Source organism: Monodon monoceros, unplaced genomic scaffold, assembly GCF_005190385.1.
Source record: "Monodon monoceros isolate NGI ecotype Baffin Bay Population unplaced genomic scaffold, NGI_Narwhal_1 Super_Scaffold_6, whole genome shotgun sequence".
In the NCBI taxonomy this organism is placed as follows: Eukaryota; Metazoa; Chordata; class Mammalia; order Artiodactyla; family Monodontidae; genus Monodon; species Monodon monoceros.
The window spans coordinates 83,009,125-83,030,072 of record NW_021703783.1 but is presented as its reverse complement, the minus strand read 5'-3'; the positions used below and the strand labels follow the sequence as shown (position 1 = coordinate 83,030,072).

General features: G+C 34.4%; 1 protein-coding gene across 4 annotated transcripts in view; it reads right to left on the bottom strand.

The window, feature by feature from the left end:
- Positions 1-2,703: 2,703 nt before the first annotated feature.
- HCFC2 (host cell factor C2) overlaps positions 2,704-20,948 on the bottom strand; it is a 46,763-nt gene continuing 28,518 nt past the window's right edge. Inside the window, exons 10-15 of one of the 4 annotated variants that reach the window (XM_029206190.1) lie at positions 19,155-19,332; positions 15,825-16,028; positions 15,200-15,273; positions 13,153-13,290; positions 11,369-11,554; positions 10,240-10,739 (exon numbers count right to left, since the gene is read on the bottom strand). In XM_029206190.1, the coding sequence (XP_029062023.1) occupies positions 10,425-10,739; positions 11,369-11,554; positions 13,153-13,290; positions 15,200-15,273; positions 15,825-16,028; positions 19,155-19,332 (1,095 nt within the window). In that variant the 3' untranslated portion in view covers positions 10,240-10,424. Of the gene's footprint in view, positions 10,740-11,368; positions 11,555-13,152; positions 13,291-13,941; positions 14,024-15,199; positions 15,274-15,824; positions 16,029-19,154; positions 19,333-20,948 lie in introns of those variants that run through there. The other 3 variants (XR_003791194.1, XM_029206191.1, XM_029206192.1) reach the window with 3 other exon arrangements.

Below are 20,948 nucleotides of genomic sequence, written 5' to 3'. Positions count from 1 at the left end.
CTGAGAGTAAGGCAGGCAGTCTAGATACCTTCAGTAACTCCTGTTTTAAAAAACCAAATGCTGAACAAAATGTAAGAAACAATGTAAAGTTGTATTAAATAAATATCTTTTTAAATGTGTCACTGAGTTGACAGGAAAGTATAAGGCATCTGCAAAACGCCAAAAATGAAATGGAAACAGGACACCTGTGAGGTGAGCCAGCACCAAAGCCTGCTTTTGCCATGAGAGTTCTGTTAAACTCTGGAGACCAGAAGCTACCAGCAGCGGGGGAACTGGACATAAAGCCTGAGGCTCACTTAGGCTGGAGTCTAGCTGGGCCACCACTGAGAAGTGGGCAGCAAGGAACCCTGCCTGGTTCAATTTTGGTTCTGGGTGGAAGGGGATAAATCACCACCACCCTTGAATTCATAATCACTGGTGAGCCCTGAAGGTTTGTGATCTGAAATCAGAGAAACTTCAAGCTCATAATTTAAAGTGGTCTCAGGTTACTGGCCCCTGGGTGTTTGGCAGAACAAACAAATTATCTTAAGGATCTCAATTTCAGTCCCTACTTCAAGTAATTCCTTTTTTCCCAAGGAAAATAAGTTTCAGGTATCACAAAACAAGGGGAAATGGCACCGTAAATGAAAAACAACACAATTTATACAACAGCAGACTCACCCACAAAGAATACTGGTATCAACACAAGAAAAATTACTGATGTACAAAGGAATAGAAGCATGGAAAATATGAATAAGGAGCAAAAGATTACACAGGAAAAGAAGTACATTTATAAACCAAATAGAACTCATAAGAAAAAAATATAATAATTGAAAAAACCCCCAACAAATAGAGGAAGGGAAAAAAGAATAAGAAAATGAAAAATGAAAGATAAGGGAGGAGTGGACAAAAATTTAAAAAGATGATATGATGAGAAATCATAAAAACAGAAATCATAGAAATAAATCCAAATTATACTTGTAATCATAATAGAGGTACCAAACCATCCGTATGTTTTCTGTGGCCATATCTTTTAAGTGTGTATCAAAATGTGAGGCCAAAAAAAGATCTAAGATATTCAGATAAACACTAACCAAAACATTGCTATAGTAAGTAAGGACAACAAAAAGATGAAAGCAACAGCATTCACAGAGAGTCACTGCATAATTATAAAAAATTCAATTTTCACCAGGGAGATAAATTCTAAATTGGTATGTATCTAATAATAAAGCCCAAAGAAAAAGATAGCAAACACAACTTAAAGAGAAATTGAGAAATCTACTTATCATAATGAGATCTTGAGACTCTTCAGTAAATAAGAAATTAAGTATAAGGTAAATCAGTAAGGAGAAGATCTGTACAGCACAACTAACAAGTTTGATCTAATGGACACTACACTCAAAAACCGAGGAATATACACTCTTATCAAGTAAACGTGGGGCATGTATAAAAACTGATCACAAGATAAATCATAAAGCTAGTCTCAAATTTCAGAAAATCTTATAGCTCATATTCTCTGGAAAAATGACATAAGAAATAAAGATTAAGACAACTATAACCCACCCCTAGCATTTGGAAATACACTTTGAAAATGACTAATGGGTTAAAAAGTCAAACCTCTGGAAGGATTAATGATGAAAAAAAATGAGAAGGCACAAATGAACTAACAGGAATGAAAAAGAGTCATAACTACATATGCTGTGGAAACTAAAATGATATAAAGCTAATAAGGATAACAATATCAAAAAGTTAAACTAAGATGAAATGGAGAAATCCCTAGAAGAATTTATTAAATTTAACTAAACTGACTTGAGAATAATAAATCCTAATGATGCTAAAACCTTCAAAGAAATGAATCAATAGTTTAAAATCTCCTCTTAATGACCACATGGCTTTAAAGACTAGTTCCAATCTTAAACTCTACAGACAGTTGAAAACCTCATTTAATAAGACTAGTATAACCTTGATACCAAAACCAGACAATGACAGGACACAACAGGAGAACTATAAGCTGATTTCACTCACGAACGTAGAGGCAAAAATCCTAAAGAAAATATTCGCAAATTGAGTCCAGCAATGTATTAAAACACACACACCATGATCAAACTGGGTTTATCCTAGGAATTAAAGATTGGTTCAATATTAAAACATCAACTATCATAATTTAATACATTAACATTAAAAGAAAAAAAATTTAACCATTTAAATAGATGAGAAAAAGCATTCAGTAAAATTCAACATTCATTCATATAAAACTATTAGCAAACTAGAAATAGAAGAGAATCTCAATGTGATGAAGGCCATTTGTGGGAAAAAAAATACTCAACTGAAATGTCGAAAGCACTCCCTTTAAATTGGGGCTGAGACAAGGATGTTCACTATCAGTTCTTTTCAACGTTGTACTACAGGTCCTAGCAAGTACAGAAATGTAAGAAGAAATTTTTTAAAAGGTAGAAGGACCAGAAAGGAAGAAAACTGCCACCATTTCAGATGATGCGATTATATAAAAAACTCAGAAAGACATCTAGATACATTATTAGAACTAATAAAAATTTAGCATGGTTGCTGGATCCAAAATCAACACATAGCAACAATATATCTATAATCAGCAACATCCACTTAGAATAGAAAGTGTAATTTTAAGAAATTTACCACAGCATTAAAAAATATATAAAACTCCCAGAAAGAAAACTAATATAAGACATGAAGGCCTTTATGGAGAAAAATTGTTAAAGTTTATTGACAGATATTAAAAGAAAACCAAATGGATAAATACACAATGTTTTTGGATGGGAAGACTCATTATTGAAAAGATATCAATCTTCTCCAAGCTAATCAATAAATTCAATACAATCACAAAAGATAATACACAAACTGGGAGAAAATACATACAACATGTTTAACTGACAAAGGACTGGCATCCAGAATATATAAAGAAATCATATGAATCAATGAAAAAAAAGACACACACCCAATAGAAAAATGGGCAAAAAAGACACGAATAGGTATTTCACAGAAGAGGAAACACATTCATGTACGAAAAAACACTCAGTTTCATTAGTAATCAGGGAAAAGCAAATTAAACCCACAGTAAGATACTATACAATTGCCATCCAATTGGCAAATATAAAAGATAGTCAAGATTAAGAGTTTGCTAAAATAAAAGTGTTTGCAATGACACTCAACCACTGCCAGTGGGAGCTTAACTGGTACAAATGCTGTAGAAAACAGTTCAGTATGACTAAGTAAAACCTGCTTCTTAAAGCATCAGTTCTCAAATTTTTGGTCCAGAACCTCTTTACATCCTTAAAAATTACTGAGGACCTCAAAGAGCTGTTGTTCATGTGGGTTATAGTTATCAAAATTTACCATATTAGAAATTAAAACAGGCATTTTCAAAACAAAAATATATAGGTACACACTTGATAAGCTGTCAGAGTGATGATGTCATCATATATCTGGAAAACATTTAAAAGTGAAAAATGAGAGTGAAGAGGACAAATAATGTCTTAGTATTCTTATGAAAATGCTTTTGCCCTCACGGACTCCCCTGAAGGGGTCTCAGGGACCTCAAGAGTCCCTCGACCATACTTTGAAAACAACTGCCCTAGAGAACTCTTGCACGTGTGCACCAGGAGACATGTACAAGAATTCACTCATTCCTCAAATATTTATTAAGCATCTACCATGTACCAGCATTGTTCTAGACATTGTGAATGTGTTAAACAGACAAAATCACACAAAAAAGACAAAATCCCTGCCCACACGGAGCTTACATTGTAACTGGCAGAATGCTCACTAGCAGCATCATTCAGAATAGCCAAAAACTGAAAACAATCCACATCTCCATGAACAGAGGAATAGATAAATTGTGGTATAGTCATATAATGGAATACTATACAGTAGTGAAAAACAGATGAAATACACTTACATGCATAAACATGGATAAGAGTCTCAAAAACAGTGTCAGAAAAAAGTCACAGAAGAATACATACAGCATGATACCATTTACATAAAAGTTCAAAAACAGGTAAATCTAAATAATATATTATTAGGGATACATAATATAGATGGCAGGGCCATAAATAAAAACATGGGGATTTTACCCAAGAATCCAGAATGTTTACCTCATGTGGTGTGTGGGAGGGAAGACAGAGTGGGGTAATTCTACACATCTGAGGGTATTCTAGTTCTTAAGCTGAAGATTGAGCACATGTGGGATCATTTTATTTATTCTCAACAAACATCGTAAAAGAAAAAGGATATAAGGTTACGGGATATAACTTCATCAACAAAGAGAGGGAACATCCAATTATTTCAGCCACTGTTCTGCATTGCATATCAGGCAATTATTGTAACTGGTGGGGAAGAAGTACATAGTAATATGAAAAAAGGAATGAATACAGACTATTCTTCACAGAAGTTAACTAGGTTCCCAGAGTTAGGATCTAACGAGATGGCAGTATTATAGCACTGCTCTGCCAAGTTGGTTCAGCCACTGGCATGATTCTGGTTAGTTGGTTATGTTGTTCATTGGGTATATAATTATTTGTATAAAGCGGAGAATGAAATGATAGGTGATACAAATCACAAAATAAACTGAGACACTGCCTCTTTACTGAATTCTGTTGACTTTCAAAAGTACAAATTCCCTTTGGCACATTCTCCTAATAGTGCATTTACGTGTTAAGCAATCCAAAAATACAGAAAGTGCATGGTGGCTACTGATTGTTTCTCCACATTGGTCAATAACATGTGCCCAGGTTGGTCACAAGTGTCATAACAATTTTGCAATCATATCTTTGCCAGGGTCTTCACCAGCAGTGCCATTTTGCAAATTAAACAAGGCACAGTTAAGGTACATTTTCACCTGATTCAGGGGATTAGCTATACATTTTGGTATACAATTTAGAAATTTGAAAAAAAAGATCTTGAAACATTGGATCCATCCCTCGTACCCAACAAGGCAGGCTAAAGTTATTATCTTGGGTTAGGGAGGTGGTGCAAGAGGCAGACTAGGCCCGGCAGCAAATGGCTGGCAATACATTCTCAGGAAATGGAGAGCACACAGTGTATCCTTCAGGTCCAATCTCTTCAACTAGGTTCCAAACATTCAGAAAATTCCAGACATCGTTGTGCTATTTTAAAAATCCTAGGCTGCTTGTTACAAAAGACCCAAAATCTTACCCATATGTAAGCTGGAATGGACAATGCCACCAGGAGGTGCTAAACTGCAACTGGCAGCAGGATGATTTCGGATCAAGCAGTTGGCTGGACCTCCAGAGCCCTGCCCCCTCTCTTACATGCTACGCTGCCTTAAGTGGCACACCCACAACTTTGTTAAATCGGATGTAATTATTATACCTGTAGCTTTGTCCTCCTTCTCCAATAAGAAACAGAGAAATAGGGAGGGAGCTTTTCTCAAGCTCGTAGGGAACTTCCAGTCTATCTTTTCAGAGGAGGAATGGATAATCCTCTTGGTCAGAGGTGGACATTTCTTGGACCATGACTTACTAGCGGACAAAGTTACTCTATGCTCAAAAACAAACACTAGATGCTACCTTATATAGTTATAGAAATAGAAGATATAGAGATCTATTTTGAATAAGGAGGCTGGTATAGCTTTTTCCTTCATCATTCGGTTTATAGAATTGTTTCTCCCCAGAATGTTGTAGTTCATGTTTTTCCAGGCATGATTTTTAAAAAGTCGTTTTCTGAGTTACAGAAATATATAAGTATAAGGACTCCCAACTATAACTGGGAAAGTTGGAAAGAAGGTGTGCCAATGTCATCTTGTTTTCCAGTAGTGTAAGAATCCTTTGTCCTGTAAGCTTAGAGGTGACAACAGTGACCTGACAGACTCCAGTGAGGTTCTAATGCTGGTGCTCTGTGTTCTCCAGCAGCTCCCTGTGCTTACATATTAAATATGTAGGTAGCTTCTTCTAAAGTTAGACAATTGTCCATGGCTTTCCTGTATGGAAATCAGAGAGACTGACTCTGGAAATATTTTTAGCTCATTTTCCTGATCATCCAATGTTAAAAATCATTATCCAGCAATGCCCACCAGTCTCACTAAATTCTCAGATCTTTTTAGATCAAAGAATTCCTCTTGAGATCTATACACACCCATATTAAATCCCTTTTAGCCTAATAAATATGTGACATATCTCTTACTTATCCCAGAACTTCTCTTAGGAACCTAAGTGACAGCAGGGTAGGGTAAGACAAAGGTGGAACTTGTATTTCCTCCAGAGGCTTATTAAATCTGCTAAAATCTCTCCCTTTCAAAGCCTCCCTCTCACTTTGACCCAATTTGAGAAGGGGAGTGAGAGTATGGAGAGAGATGTAAAGGTGCAATTTTCTTTAGTCATTTGTTAAAATATTTAAGTAGCAGCTAAATGGCTGATATGGAAGAGAGATAAAGACCCAGTCTCTGACCATCTGGCAGAGGGAGAGGAATAACAACGCTAACGAGTAAGGGCGCAAGAGCTTTTAGGCTGCTATGACAGAAGATTGAACAAAGGACAGTAGGGGCATAAGAAAAAGGGGTCAAATCTACCTAGAAATGAAGTATGTCAGGAAAGGCTTCAGCAGGTTGGAGACCTTTACCTAAATCTTGAAAATATGAATGGAGACAGGTGGGAGTGGAAAAGGGGACTGCAGACGGAAGGAGGTGCATAAAAAGACAGCACAGTCTCACAGAAACTAAAAAAACGTGAAAGTGTCAAGGGAGTGGTTAAAGTTTCAAATGACAAGATTAAGTACAATGAAAGAATTCAATGGATTTGGGAAATGAGACGTTATCCCTGACCTCTGCTAGAGCCATTTTGATGGAGTAGCAGGACAGAAGACCGGCTGCTATGAATTAAAATGAAAAGCATAAAGAAAAAAAAAATTAAGAGTAAAGAAGACCAAAAAGAGGTGACAACAACTTTAGTCTGTTTCTTGGAGCCATCTGCCTTTTTACTTTCAAGCATACTAGTTTAGTTACAATGAAGGTTAGATAGGCTTTACATTTCTATCAGAAAATGACTCCCAAACACAATCCACTAAATAAACAAGTTTTTAGACACAGTTCATTCTTTATGAGCCTGCCTGTATCATTTTAAGTGAATGATACAACATCAGCATTTCTACAGATTTACTCTGCCACCACTAATTTTTCTTCCATGTAGTTCAAAATAAATAACACCTGTAATTGCTTATAGTAGAAAAGGTGCTTTATTTTACATGTCATTGGTACACAATATATAAAACTGCCTAAAATTAGTCTTGGAAAACATAACTGTCAGTTATACCTTAAATGGTCAAGGACCAAGTCTATTTTGTAACCTATTTCATTTATGATCAGATGACTACAGTAATTTTAAATACTAATAATCTCTTCATATCCAATGTTACAAGTTATTTTTATGCTACAAGTGCTGCAATTTTTAAAAATAAAAATATCTCCAGTTATAGTAGACCATATATCTAACTGGAACAAATCTTTGCTAGTCTACAAGTCTTTGCAATAACGGATCAACAGTTTCACCTTCTTACAGATGATTATATGTATGCAGTTGGGTTATAGGGCAGGGGGCCCTCATACATGCAATTGGATTATTTCTGTTTTTTTTTTTAATGCAGATAAAAGTGAGTTTATAATACCCTATTTCTAGTTAAGTTGCCAAACAGTTTACTAAACTAAAATGAAGCCAATACAATATTTTAGAAAACATAATTCTAAGAGCATGCAACAGCAAAATCTTTTTACTACCTATGTGAACCAAATCTGCAGAGTCCAGGAAGAGGACTATGGCACAAAGACTTGTACATCTGAATTGCGATATCCAGCTGGGAGGAGTAAAGAAAGTAATTTAACTCAGGGTAAATCCTTTTATGAAAGGTACCTGCATGTTATAACCCACTGCTACACAAAGGGATCTTCACTTAGAAAATGTGCAAATCATAAGAAGCTAAATGCACTTCTCTTGTTATTTATCCCAATCCATTCTATTCATAAACACATAGCTCAATGATCTCTTATTAACTATTAATGTGAAAGCCACAGATATTTCCTAATGGCGTCTTTCAGTCACCATTTATCAGAGATAAATGTGATTACTACTTAATGTACAAATGTGAAAAAATGGTAAGAAACTGGGCTGATTCTCAAATAAAAACATGTTATTTTAACAAATCCCTTGGTATAGAAAGACTGCCTTTCTCTCTAGAAAATAAGACATATTTTAGAACCACAGGTTCATATTCACCTCCTAGTCTAGAAAAGAAGAGATATTTAAACAAAGTAAACTAAACAAAATACTAAGTAGGTATAAATGTACACACTCAAACAAATATTCTATTCTTTGCTTAAAGTCAACTTATTCCTTGTCATTAAGAGAAGTGCTTCAAGATGCAAATTGTTAATTAATGCAGAGAATAAAGGGTTAAAAGCCAGACCTTTTCCTAATAAAGCAAACAGATCATTAAAATGATTGGGCTTGAAACACATACTTACTATAACTTTCCATAGTTATTCTTTTTATAACTAAACGCACACATATACACAACAAACCCTAGCATTTAATATGTGCAAAATTGCTTACCATTTATTTTAACTTTGGTTAAGTACTTCTTTAGCCTATATCAGACATATTATGGAAGCTACACAAATGATTACAAACATAATAATGAGGTAAGTTAAAATTCTACTAGTGCAAAAAGCAAGCATATGCCAAAAGCAAAGCATATGAGTTAAACAAATGCAGAATGAAGCTCTCACCAAGGGAGGTGCTGGGATAGCAAACCAGAGAAGCTCCTTGTAAACACTGTTTGTAAAGTACACATTTAAAGATTAAGGATTCATATAGCCACAAAAAAGGTATTCTAACAACACCACAGTAGTGCATTTATTTTACCTTTAGAGTTTGGAAATCACTCATTACGTGTCTAACGGTTTGCATATTTTCTTCAAGAGAAAATTAGTGAGACACATTAATTACAAATACTGTAGTATAAAAATCCCAGTTCTTTACAAAAATTATATATTAAAATATTCTATACACTTTTAAATTAGTAACTGGAACATACATATATACCAATTCTGCACAATTAAATCCATCTTTGCTTGGAGTATATTATACATAAGTTTGAGGACACAGCTACTCAGTCAACCTAAACTGGCATAAGGTTACATGGTATAAAATGACAGACCTGTGCCCCTGCAGTTACTGCAGCTCTTAGTCTGAAATATCTTTTCTGCAATTATTGCTCTGTATATTCATTCCAGATTCGAATAGGCAGTGGAACCATGAAACGTCTAAAAGGTTTAAAACAAGTTACCTGTAGCAGAGTATCCATAATGCCTATATGCATCTTTAAGGTTGTAATGGAACCTGAGTAAGCTGTCTAATGCTTATATTTCAGTTGTAAAAAAGTTTATACAATTTCAAGGTAAAAACAATGCAAAAATAAAACATTTAGAGCATTTACAAAAATCTTACAAATGTTTAAAACACTATTTCAAAACTCATGTCCAGTTAAGGTGCTTCTTTCTTTCTTCAATAAGAAGGACATACTTTAACTTTGAATTTTAAACTATGAACATTTTAATTTCAGCAAAAGCAAAATTAGATCCATTGAGACAGATGTTAAAATGTTTAGGGATATACTTTACTTCTGATGAACATACAGAATTTTACTGCTGAAAGGGACCTTAAAGGTAAACTCTTTTAACTCCCTCATCTATTAATCAGGAAATTGAGGGCCAGATAAGTTAAGTGCTTTGGCCAAAAATATATTCCAATATATCAACCTGGTATGAATCAAGAAAACCCATTATCCTTTTTGTATGTTGCCATGATTCTTGGAAAATGATGAAAATTCAAAAGCAGATTTCTGAACTTGCCTTTCTTTTTTTAATTTCTTAAGCTCTGTGCTAACTGTAGATAAAGAAATGAATCAAATGGCTACTAAAATCAGTATTACAAATATTATCCAGTAGAAGATAGTTGTTAGAGGACCACTGCTCATATAGAATAAAGTTAGAGGGAATACTCAAAGACAGGGCCTTTACAATGTAGAGAACATTTACTATATAAGACAGCACAGTGTACAACAGCCAGTTACTAGAATCATCTCAGTAACTCTAGGATGACTGAGTTACATGGCCTTTATAAAAGATATTGGAGTAATAAAGCCTTCTAGCTTTTATCTTAATTTTACTATTTTCCTTTATAAAAGAGCTATAACTTTAAGGAAGAATTCATATACTAGTTTTCAGAGAGGCTTTGCTTCTTTTCTACTTTTATTTGGATCTAGAATTGAGCAAATACATTTTAAGAACAACTTACAAACTCAAATTCATAACTGCTAGAAATACAGAGAATACTCTTAAATGACAAATCTCCAAAACCAGTTACTAATAAATAATCATCACAATACCTTCAGTTTAAAAAAAATCAATTTAAAGGTGCTTTTTTATTGTTACCTTGAAGCCATCGAACTTGTGTAGCTGGTCCATATCCCTTTTCATTCTTTGCCGATATCCTGAACACAATGGCAGGCCTGGATGTATAATCAATATGTGCATTTGCAAGTTGCCCAGCAGTTACTATACATGATGTCTTTAGACCACAATAAATCCTCATAAACACAAGCTGACTTGGATTATCTTGTATTTGTGCTGTGCGGATAGCCAAGTAGGCTGAATATTCCAAAATATTTCCAGAAGGTGAAGTTGGAGGTTCCCAGGAAAGATGGATACCCTCAACATTCTTGAAGAGTGGGGGAAAAACAAAAACAGGTAAAAGTTCTGAAGTTTTCTCTAATATCACTTATTATGTTGAGTCTATCTTTAGAACACAAGATGTTTTTCACTAAAGTAACTGCATTAGATGTTAGAACTTTTATTGTTGATTTTTAAAAACCAAACTTAATTGGATCTATAGTGTTTAATTCATGCCCCTTTAAAAAACATAGCTAGGCTTAAAAGTCTGCCTGTACTACCCCAAGAAAGGGATTTTTCTTATCTGAAAGCAGACCTTATCTTCTCTAAATAGGGATAGGACCTTAGGATAAAATACAATCCAATTAAATGTGTTCTATTAAAATTCTCCAGCACAAAACTTTTTGGTTCCATAATAACAAGAACAAAGCTAATATTAAGAAGCATACACACGTTTCCCTGACCTTCTAAAATTTGGATGCTGTAATTCTGCTTGAAATTTTGGTCCTTAAAAATATCATGAATGATTAGAGAAAAATATTTTAGAAATTTTTAATCTACCCCTTTTAGATACCTCTCATTTCATCAGACACTAACAAGAATCTCTAAACTGATAGTTTTACTTCATGTACAAAATCTCAGTAATTTAAATCATTAAGTCTTGACCTGATGTCTCACCTTTGAAATTCTGACTGCAGAAGGAGCTCCAGGAAAACCGGGAATACAAGTTTTAAATTCACTGATTTTGCTGAAAGGGCCTATTCCACAACCATTGATGGCAGCAACCCTGAATCTGTATCCTGTGCCTGGAACAAGATCTTGTTTCTTAAGTAAACTGTAGTCAGGTACATCTGCATTTCCTATCTAAAATATAATATATGCAAAAGTCAAAGAAAAGATGCAATTAATTATTTTTTCATTAAATAACAAAACTTTTAAAGAATGAATTATGTTTTAGGGTTGTAGTTCACATTATTTATTTTCCTCTTTCATACATGGAATGAACCCCCCCTCCCCCAAAACAAAAGTAACTAAGCCCATAAATTGGTGATTCTCATCCAGAGGAAAAGTGCCTTTCCAGTTGAGAATCACTGGCTATAAAAAGAAATATAAGGGTATTCTGCACATGAAGAGTATGGAGATAGAAAAAAACTGACCACTATAAACAAGGTAACAACTATCTCCATGTAAACTTAACGTGGAGTAGAAACCTCAGAAAATTTACTGTCAAACAGTCTAGCCAGGAACAATACCCTTTGGACACAGGCAAGCAAACTTGATAGAAAAGGAATGACTAGCACGTAGTACAGAGCATTTTAATAATTAATATTCAGCAGATGCTGAAAAAATGTTAAATTAAATAATTGGACTGCATACTCTGCATAAGAAGATCATAACATCTACAACTTTCAAACAATTTTTACATATTCTCCCTAACTCTCACTACACCACTGTGAGACAGGTAGTGCCAATGTACCATCCCATTTTTTTAAGGAAGTTAGGTCATCTCCATTTCACAGATGAGGAAACTGAGTCTCAGCAAGGTTAAACAAGTGACTTGTCCAACATCACACTGTCAAGTACTGGAACAAATGATTCAAATTCAAGTTTACTGGCTCTAAATTTTATGTTCTTTTCTTTCTTTTGGGAAAAACAGATAGCTACTAGGCCCTTAGATAAGGATATTTCCATGTATATGAAATCAAACTACAGCCAGAAATTCTGTTAGGCATAATACCAACAAATTATTAACCAGGATATCTATTTTTGTCAAGAATTGGAAGAATTCAATATGTAAAAGTGAGACACCAGAAGTAATATTAGAGAAACTAAAATATAATGATAAATAATATATTCCCGATTAGTAAGATCTTTGGGAGATTCAAACTGAATATGTATTTCTTTGGCAATTCCCTCTCTGAAATTCCCCATTCCAGAAAAAAATTAGTTCAATATGCTTTGGAGCTGTTATCTATTTCATAATTCTTAGAGGGTTAATGTCTCATCTATATATATGAGGTCCTCTTTAAGGGACTTTAGAATTAAGGGAAAATTAGATTGTATTCAATAGTGTAGGGGTTTTTAAACTTTTTAAACTGTGAAATTAGGAATAACAAAAGTTCTAAGTAAAAAAATGTTCTTTAAACATTCTTTAAACACACCAGGTAACAAAATTAGAGATATTTCAAAAAATCTTTATCTGTACTGGCCAGACCATATCATTTATGACTCAAAATTCAGCCCAGTGATTGTATGAGATTTTTTTAAATAACCTGCTTGTGATATATTCTATAAAAAGAGTCTTAAAAAAGAATACAAGATAACTATATATAGAACTCGCAATTATAGATTGTAAACAGATCCCAATTTCACTCATTCGAATGTCCTGAAACAGGATTACTTTTTAAAATCTCATTCTTGAGGCTTATAACTAACAGTGTAGAAAGTATGTCAGTAGCTACCTTTGAGATGCTTTGCTTCCCTTTTGGCAGCAAATAAAACTGGCTCACCAAAGCTGTATTATTTTTAAAAATTCCTACATCACACCACTGTCGTTCTCCTGCTTTCATTGTGGCCACTGGATTTGAAGGAGTCTCTTTCTAATTTCAGAGAAAGAAACATTTATGAAGACTCTTACTGAACATACAAGAAATTTCAAGATTTAATAATCCATGCAGTGATCTACAAGTAGGTATATGGGTAAACACCACAATTAATAGCTCATAAGTAAATAAACTCTTAACAGATTAGGTCAACTGACAGTGAAACAGGGTTGCCAATTCAAACATAGGGAGTGACAGGCATTCTCCAAGTCAGTAGCTCTGTGCTATCAACCTAGCTGGAGTTAGCATGCTTTCCAATCAGTGATACGTTAAAATGCCAGCTGTTTTATAGAACATTGTCATTTCAGAGACTCTCTCAGAAAATGTAACAATCCCTTTAATGTGACACTACAACTTGCTCCAAAAGGAGCAAATAAGAAAAATTCATTCCAAGCTGGCTTATTTCTAGATTCAAAAACAACTAGCAGAAATTCAGTGATCTTTGCACTTGAAATACCTGTGATTCTCCAAACCTAAAAGGAGAAAAAATGTTCAAAACTAAAATGCGATTTGAATATAATTTATTATATACTAAAGAGGAACAGATTAAACAGTTTTACATTTTTACCTTGCTTTAAGACTAATAAACTTCCTCTACCTTAAGCTACTTTTAGTGATAAGTGAATTATACTTAACCCTGGAACTAACCTTTTTAAGCCATCTTCTTTATAAATGAGACACTGTTTCCAGAAGCTCAAAACAAATGTGCACTTCAGTTATTTATTTCTGTCTTGAATATATAACAGCAGAGGTACATGCTTATAATTCACATTACTTGTTACTTAGGCTATCACACATGACAAAGCGAGCTAACTAGAAGAGTCTTTAAGGTTTTTAGAAAAGGAATAGCTTTAAACTATTTTCATTTTAAAGTTGTAAAAACTCTCTTCAACAACTTTTATAAAACAACTGGCTCCAACTGAAATAACAGATACCACTCTGGCTGATGCATTGTAAAACAGATTTAAGAGATAAAAATTCATTTTAATAATTCTTCTCTGAGAAGAGTCTAAGAACACTGGGACTTAACATTCTGGAAAGGTGAAAGCTGATGAAGGTAAATACAGAATCAAAAGCCATAAGATCATGACTGAAAGAAAACTACAACTATAGACTAATCTTGAAGATTCTAAAAGGTAAATTTTAGGTCAAATAAAAACTCTTGCTCATAGCAATAAAGTTAAAATGACTGAGAATTTAAAAATAAATTTAAAGATATACACAAACACATGTATTCATCTAAGTGAAACAATCTTAGTATACTATTTGTGAGGCACATTCCTAGCATTTAAATTTGGTACCAGGCAGACTAATTCTGGCCTTCCACCAAAAAACCCAATGTCAGCGATTGTTGGGATACCCTACAGGTATGCCTGACTCAGTATTGCAATATTCTGTTGTTCTCCTATTAAGTAGCTAGCAATAAAGCCATTCAAGTTTTATGTTTTATGACATGTCCTTTTACTCTGTAAACCATTAATATAATTTCAATATATACACATATGTATGTATACACACACATTTCTGATTATTAAAGTAACATTTTATTACAGAAAAATCCTGAAAGCATAAAGAAGAAAGTGAAAATTATCTCTGGCCCCACAACCTGAAGAAAGTCATCTAACATCGTAGTGCAGACGTGTGAGGACTCACGTGAGAGTGTGAATGTACACACTGTGTGTGTTTTTAATAAAATTGGGAATGCAGTATATATATTTTGTCCACAGTTTTCCACTTAACATTATACTGTGAACAGTTTTCTCTTTAACCCTTCATTTTTCAATCTATGCCAAACAATTACTAGAGGATACCCAAGTCTTTTCCTGAATTTATGTTGAAGGTGCTCAGCATTTAAAGCATATTTAACCGTCTGTAAACATATATCATCTCCAGGTAATATACTTACAGAAAATGGCATCACTGCAGCATGTGCCTCTACACGGCTGATCTTAGTTGCAGGTAATGCACATGTTTCATCAACTAAAAATTAAACAATTCATCAGATAAGACTTACATAATCACTTATCAAACAGATACATTAAAATATAATTATAAATATACAAAAAATCACAATAATTGAAAATATGGACCCTCTAACTTGAACTAATTCACAAAGTTCATTTTTCAAGGATTTGATGACTAGTTGGAACTTCAGAGAATGTTCACCAAACATGCAACACAATTCCTATTGCAAAAGAATAAAATGAGAATTTACAAAATCAGAAATCAATCAAGCTGGGAGAATTGTTACTCCACAGCCTAGAACTAATCTTTTCTAAGGAAAAAAAATTTTGCAGAATAAGTTCATGGTACGAAAGATACATTCTGATTGTATTACAGTGTGTGCTAATTTAACTATTTTATGTAAGGTAGCAGAGAATATATTATATAATGATTTTAACTGAAATGCCTTATCCTTTTATATTTGATTCAATCCAAGATGAAATGCAATTCCCATCTAAAACAAATACGCTTGATGAATTTATATACAAAAATGGTTCAAAATACAGTATGTGAAACACATTTCAAACCTTCAGATTTGGTACTGAATGTTGTTAGTGAAGTTTCATCTTTAACAACTGCCCCATTTGTACTGGATGATTCAGTTTTAATGGTCTGCTGGGTTACCATAGTTTGTGCGTTGGAAACAGTACTGGATACAGAAGTTTCAGGGATTACTGTTCTTAAGTCCAGGCAACTACTTAGAACACCTACATTTACTGAAGTGTGAGGACCTAAAATTAAAGGGAAAGGATTAATTATTAACATAACATCTGCAAATAACTGCTGTATCTTGTAGTTCTTGTCACCCAATTCTTGGCATTTTCAATTTTAAAATCATAAACGTGAGCACCACGAAAGTCAGTCATATGACTTAACCATTAGGCATAAAATATCTAGAAAAATAAAGTGCATTATATCCATAACAGATTTCCAACTTCTCAGCTCCTTCTTCCATTCTAAACACTGAATCACTGTTCTTGAACTCTACTCAGTCATAGATCAAATGGCCTTTCCTCCCATTTTAGGAAAAGAAAAAGAGGTGATCAGGCATGAATGCCACCAATTTTCTGCCTTCTCTTGTCCTAAACTAGAAATGTATTTATGATTGTGCCCAGCCCCTCTGTCCTCTCTTCCATTTCAGATGATGACTTCTCTCCTAAGGAAGTTTAATCTATTCTCTTGTGCTCTTGGTCCCATTCCTTCTGCATACTTTGGGACCCTCTTTTATCAATCATTCCTTTTTTGGTGTTTTCAAATTCTTCTTCAGTAGTTTTGGCCCTCAGTCTATAAACATTATAAACAAGTATTCTCCAGTTACCATCTCCCCTCGCTAATTTCCTTTACAGCAGTCTCTACTTCCTTGACCTCCCCAAATTTGATCCAGCACACAACTCTAATGAAATGGCTCTGACAAATGTCAAGGGATACTTATTTCTAAGGGATAGTTATCTATTTTCATTTACTTGACTTCTCTGCAATGTAAACAATCCTCACCACATACTCTTTTATGAAACTGTTTCTGTCTATGACTTGTATTCACTCATGCATACATCATAAATGCATAGTCATAAACAGTGATGCCCACTATACAGGTAAAAAATATGATACCAATCTTTTTTCCTAACCTTCTTGGAATGCCTTTTCAATCTCTTTAGCTGGCTTCTCTTCTTCAAATGACTCTTTAAATGCAGGTGTTTCTAAGCCTTTTCTTTTCTCCCCTTGCATATTTTCCTGTTGTTTTAGCTACCATTCACGAATTATACATCTCTCAAATACATGTCCCAGGTGCAGTGCCAGGTCCTGAGAATCCAGCAGTAAACAAGTCAGACAAGGTCCCTGCTCTTGTGGAGCTTACATGTTAGATACTCTTAATTTCTAAATTTATACTTCTAGCCAAGAACTGCCTCGTAGACTCCAGACCTAAGTATCCAACTGCCTATTAGAAATCTTTACCAATATGTTCCTCAAGTGCCTCAAAAACAGTAAGTTCAAGGTTGAACCTATCTTATCCCCAAATCTGTTCTTGCTCCTCTATTTCCTATCTTGATGAAGAGTATCATCAACAACTGAATGTCCAACCCAGAAAACTGGGAGCCATGTTCAACTCATTTTTATTTCTCATATCTAACCAGTTTCCAAATCTAATAGGTGCTACTTTCTAAAGGTCTCTGAACTGATGCATTCTCTCCTCTCCATCCCACCCACTGCTTTAGTCTCTATGCACCTCTTGGAGTCCTAAAAGAACCTCCTAACGAGTCTCCCAACCATTTCCTATTATAACTCTTCCTGATGGTGAGGCTAGAATGTACTTTCCAAAATAAAAAACAAAAACTAATTGCGGGGCTTCCCTGGTGGTGTAGTGGTTTAGAAACCGCCTGCCAATGCAGGGGACACGGGTTCGAGCCCTGGTCTGGGAAGATTTCACATGCCGTGGAGCAACTAAGCCCATGCGCCACAACTACTGAGCCTGTGCTCTAGAGCCCGCGGGCCACGATTACTGAGCCTGCATGTCACAACTACTGGAGCCTGCGCACCTAGAGCCCATGCCCTGCAACAAGAGAAGCCACCACAATGAGAAGCCCGCGCACTGCAATGAAGAGTAGCCCCTGCTCGCCGCAACTAGAGAATGCCCACGTGCAGCAACGAAGACCCAATGCAGCCAAAAATAAATTAATTAAATAAATTAATTAAAAGAAACACAACTAATCATGTCACTCTTTCACTTTTGAAACATACAAAAAAAGGAAAAAAGAAAGAAACGTATCAGCTACTCCAACCTACAGAGAAAAAGCCCAGTCTCCTCTTGTTAATCTGAAATTGGGTAACCATTCATTCACACATTTGAATATCTACTATGTGCCAGACACTGTCATTGTACAACCACTCTTGTTTCTCCATTTGACTAATATTAATTTTATCCAAACTGCCTTACAAGTAGGATTCAGAGTACATTAAGATTCTCAAATCTCATATTTGTTTTCAAGAGTATAAACTTCTTTATATGATAGACACAGAAAATCACTATAAAAAAGAAATTTAAACTGACGTCCAAGACCAAGCTTTTATAATTTTGACCAAATGATTCCCTTATATCAGAAAATCAACAAAACAAAAGTGCTCTCCTCTTCCACAAATAATAAAATTAGAAAAACTATAGGAAATTATTTTCCTTGAATACTTTAAGGTCGTAATTTTTTCAAATTAAAAATAAAACCACATATTCCTATGTCAGGGATATATCAGAATGAGATTTATAAAGTAATTTTAGACAATGAAATCATAGGCAACACTTAATATATCTCGAATGGTATCAGAATATTCAAATTAAATACTTTAAAATATAAGGATCATCAAATTACAAGCTGTACCATGAATTCAACAGGCTAATCAACAGTTTCATAAATGAACTATCATTCTGGGGATAATCCAGTTACTTGGTAAACAAATATTTATTTATTTATTAAGTGATTACTATTTACCCGGCATGAATCTGGGTGCTGGAGAACCTTATGTGAACAAGATGGACAAAATCCTGGCCCACAATAAATTACTGCAGATAGTTGTAAGTGCTAGGACAACAGGGTAATGGAACAGTGATACTCAACACACTGGCCAATCTCAAATGGTACACAAGAGCTCGGCTCATTTAAATTCTATAGTTAATAACTAATCTTTACTATTCAGGTAAGTTCTTGCTTGGTATCTTGACATCATTCTAATTAGGGCTAATATGGAAGGTATATATTATATTTTGAAAATGGATCCAAACCATATAACATTTACTTTTTCAAAGACTCTAAAATTTTCTACCATTATTATAAAAAGCTTAAGCTTTATTTAGAATGCCATCTTTATACCTTCATTTTTCCTTAGCATATCCACCACACAACTGTTATGATTAGAAGTGTTAGTTGCCAAAGATGAATGTAAAGTGGCATTAGAATCAGTTGATGCTTTGAGTTCTGGTTTGTTTTTCAGTGAAGTTCCTTTCATAGCTGTATGTTCAGATTTTGCACTGTTCATTGTATCACTGATCTACAAGAAGTAAAATAATTTATTGTAGCAAGTAATGTTCAATTAAATAGAAATACATGTAAAAAACAAGCAAAATAATTTACAACTTAAATGTTTTGAAAATAAATTTTCCAAAATATAAAACAGTTTAAATAATAGTCTTAATTTGTACAGGATTATACTTTAAATTTTATTATAGTTTAAGGAAACAATTTCTTTCCATTTAATATTCATTCTCAAAAGACCAGTTCTGAAGGGAAAAGGAACAATACATTTTCAGGGGAAAAAAAAAAATCTACATTTTTACAAGTGGTAGTTAGTATTCAAGTAAATACATAGGTGACAACATCCAAGATACTGAATTTAACATTCAAATTTTCTTAACAAGATCAGACATGTACACTAAAGATTTTACGACTCCTAAGAGAAAAATCTCAGTTATATGAAACCTTCAAGCATATGAATTATTCTATATGACTGAGTTTCCCACATAGGCTTCAAGATTTAATACATACATATCAATATTCTTCACCATTAAACATTCTAGATAGGAATCTTCCTAATTACATTTGTTTGTCTTCTTAAAGACACTATAACAAACATATTTAAACCTTTTGATAATTCAAATCATCAATGTGAACATCAGTTATTATATAGCAATAATTATAGGTCTACTGAACCATAAAAGTGATCTGGCTTCATTTAAATACCCCAATATCGTTGCCTCTTTTTTGTTACATGTTTTTTGTTACTTTTCTGTCTCCACCTTTAATGTCAATTATAACTATATTATCAATTATAATTTCTCATAGCTCTAAGGATACTTGTCCATAATATGCCCTCTACTTCCCTTCTAATTGATAGTGATTGTGCTACTGTTAATAAATGATGATGATGACAGCCACAACCATTAAGGAGCATTATATTATGTGACAGGCCTTCTGCTACATAGTTATAAAGTCTGTATCTCATTTAATCTTCATAAGAATTCTATAAATTGGATAAAATCACCCCTGGCTTACAGATGGGAAAAAATGAGACTCAGAGAGATCTTAAATAACACACCCAGGGTCAGGCACCCAGCAAGTAGCAGAGCTAGAATTTGACCCTAAGTTTATTTCACTACCAAGTCTCCATGTTATACTATCTGGGAAGCACAGTAAAGCAAAGTGCAAGAAATGAGGTATGCCTTTATAAAGCAGAAAAAGCTAAAGCTAAGAGCCTGTAGGTGGAAATTCACTGAGAGGTGAACCGTTTTTGCTGAAGAGCCCAGAAAGGCTTGGAAATTGGGGGCATCACGTTCTTTGGAGGCTGAAGTGCAGAGTGCAGAACACCAGAGGACCATCATATAGAAGACTATATAAAAAGTGTCTGCAGCCCCAGCTCTGCTCTTCCAGCATACAAAGGCAGACAGATTCCTCACCTCCATTCGAACTGAAGAAGGGAGATAGGTAGAAAGATTAAAATGGGAGTCTCTGGACCGTGGTACAGAGTCCCTCTGGTGAGGATGGAGGAGGGGCACCGATACTAAAAATGGGGATTAAGTGAAAGTCTGCATACTGAACAGAAAGACACTGCCCTCTCTGCATTAAGCTCCCAGAATGTTGATAGCCAGGCTTAGAGCCCTTAAGCAAGAG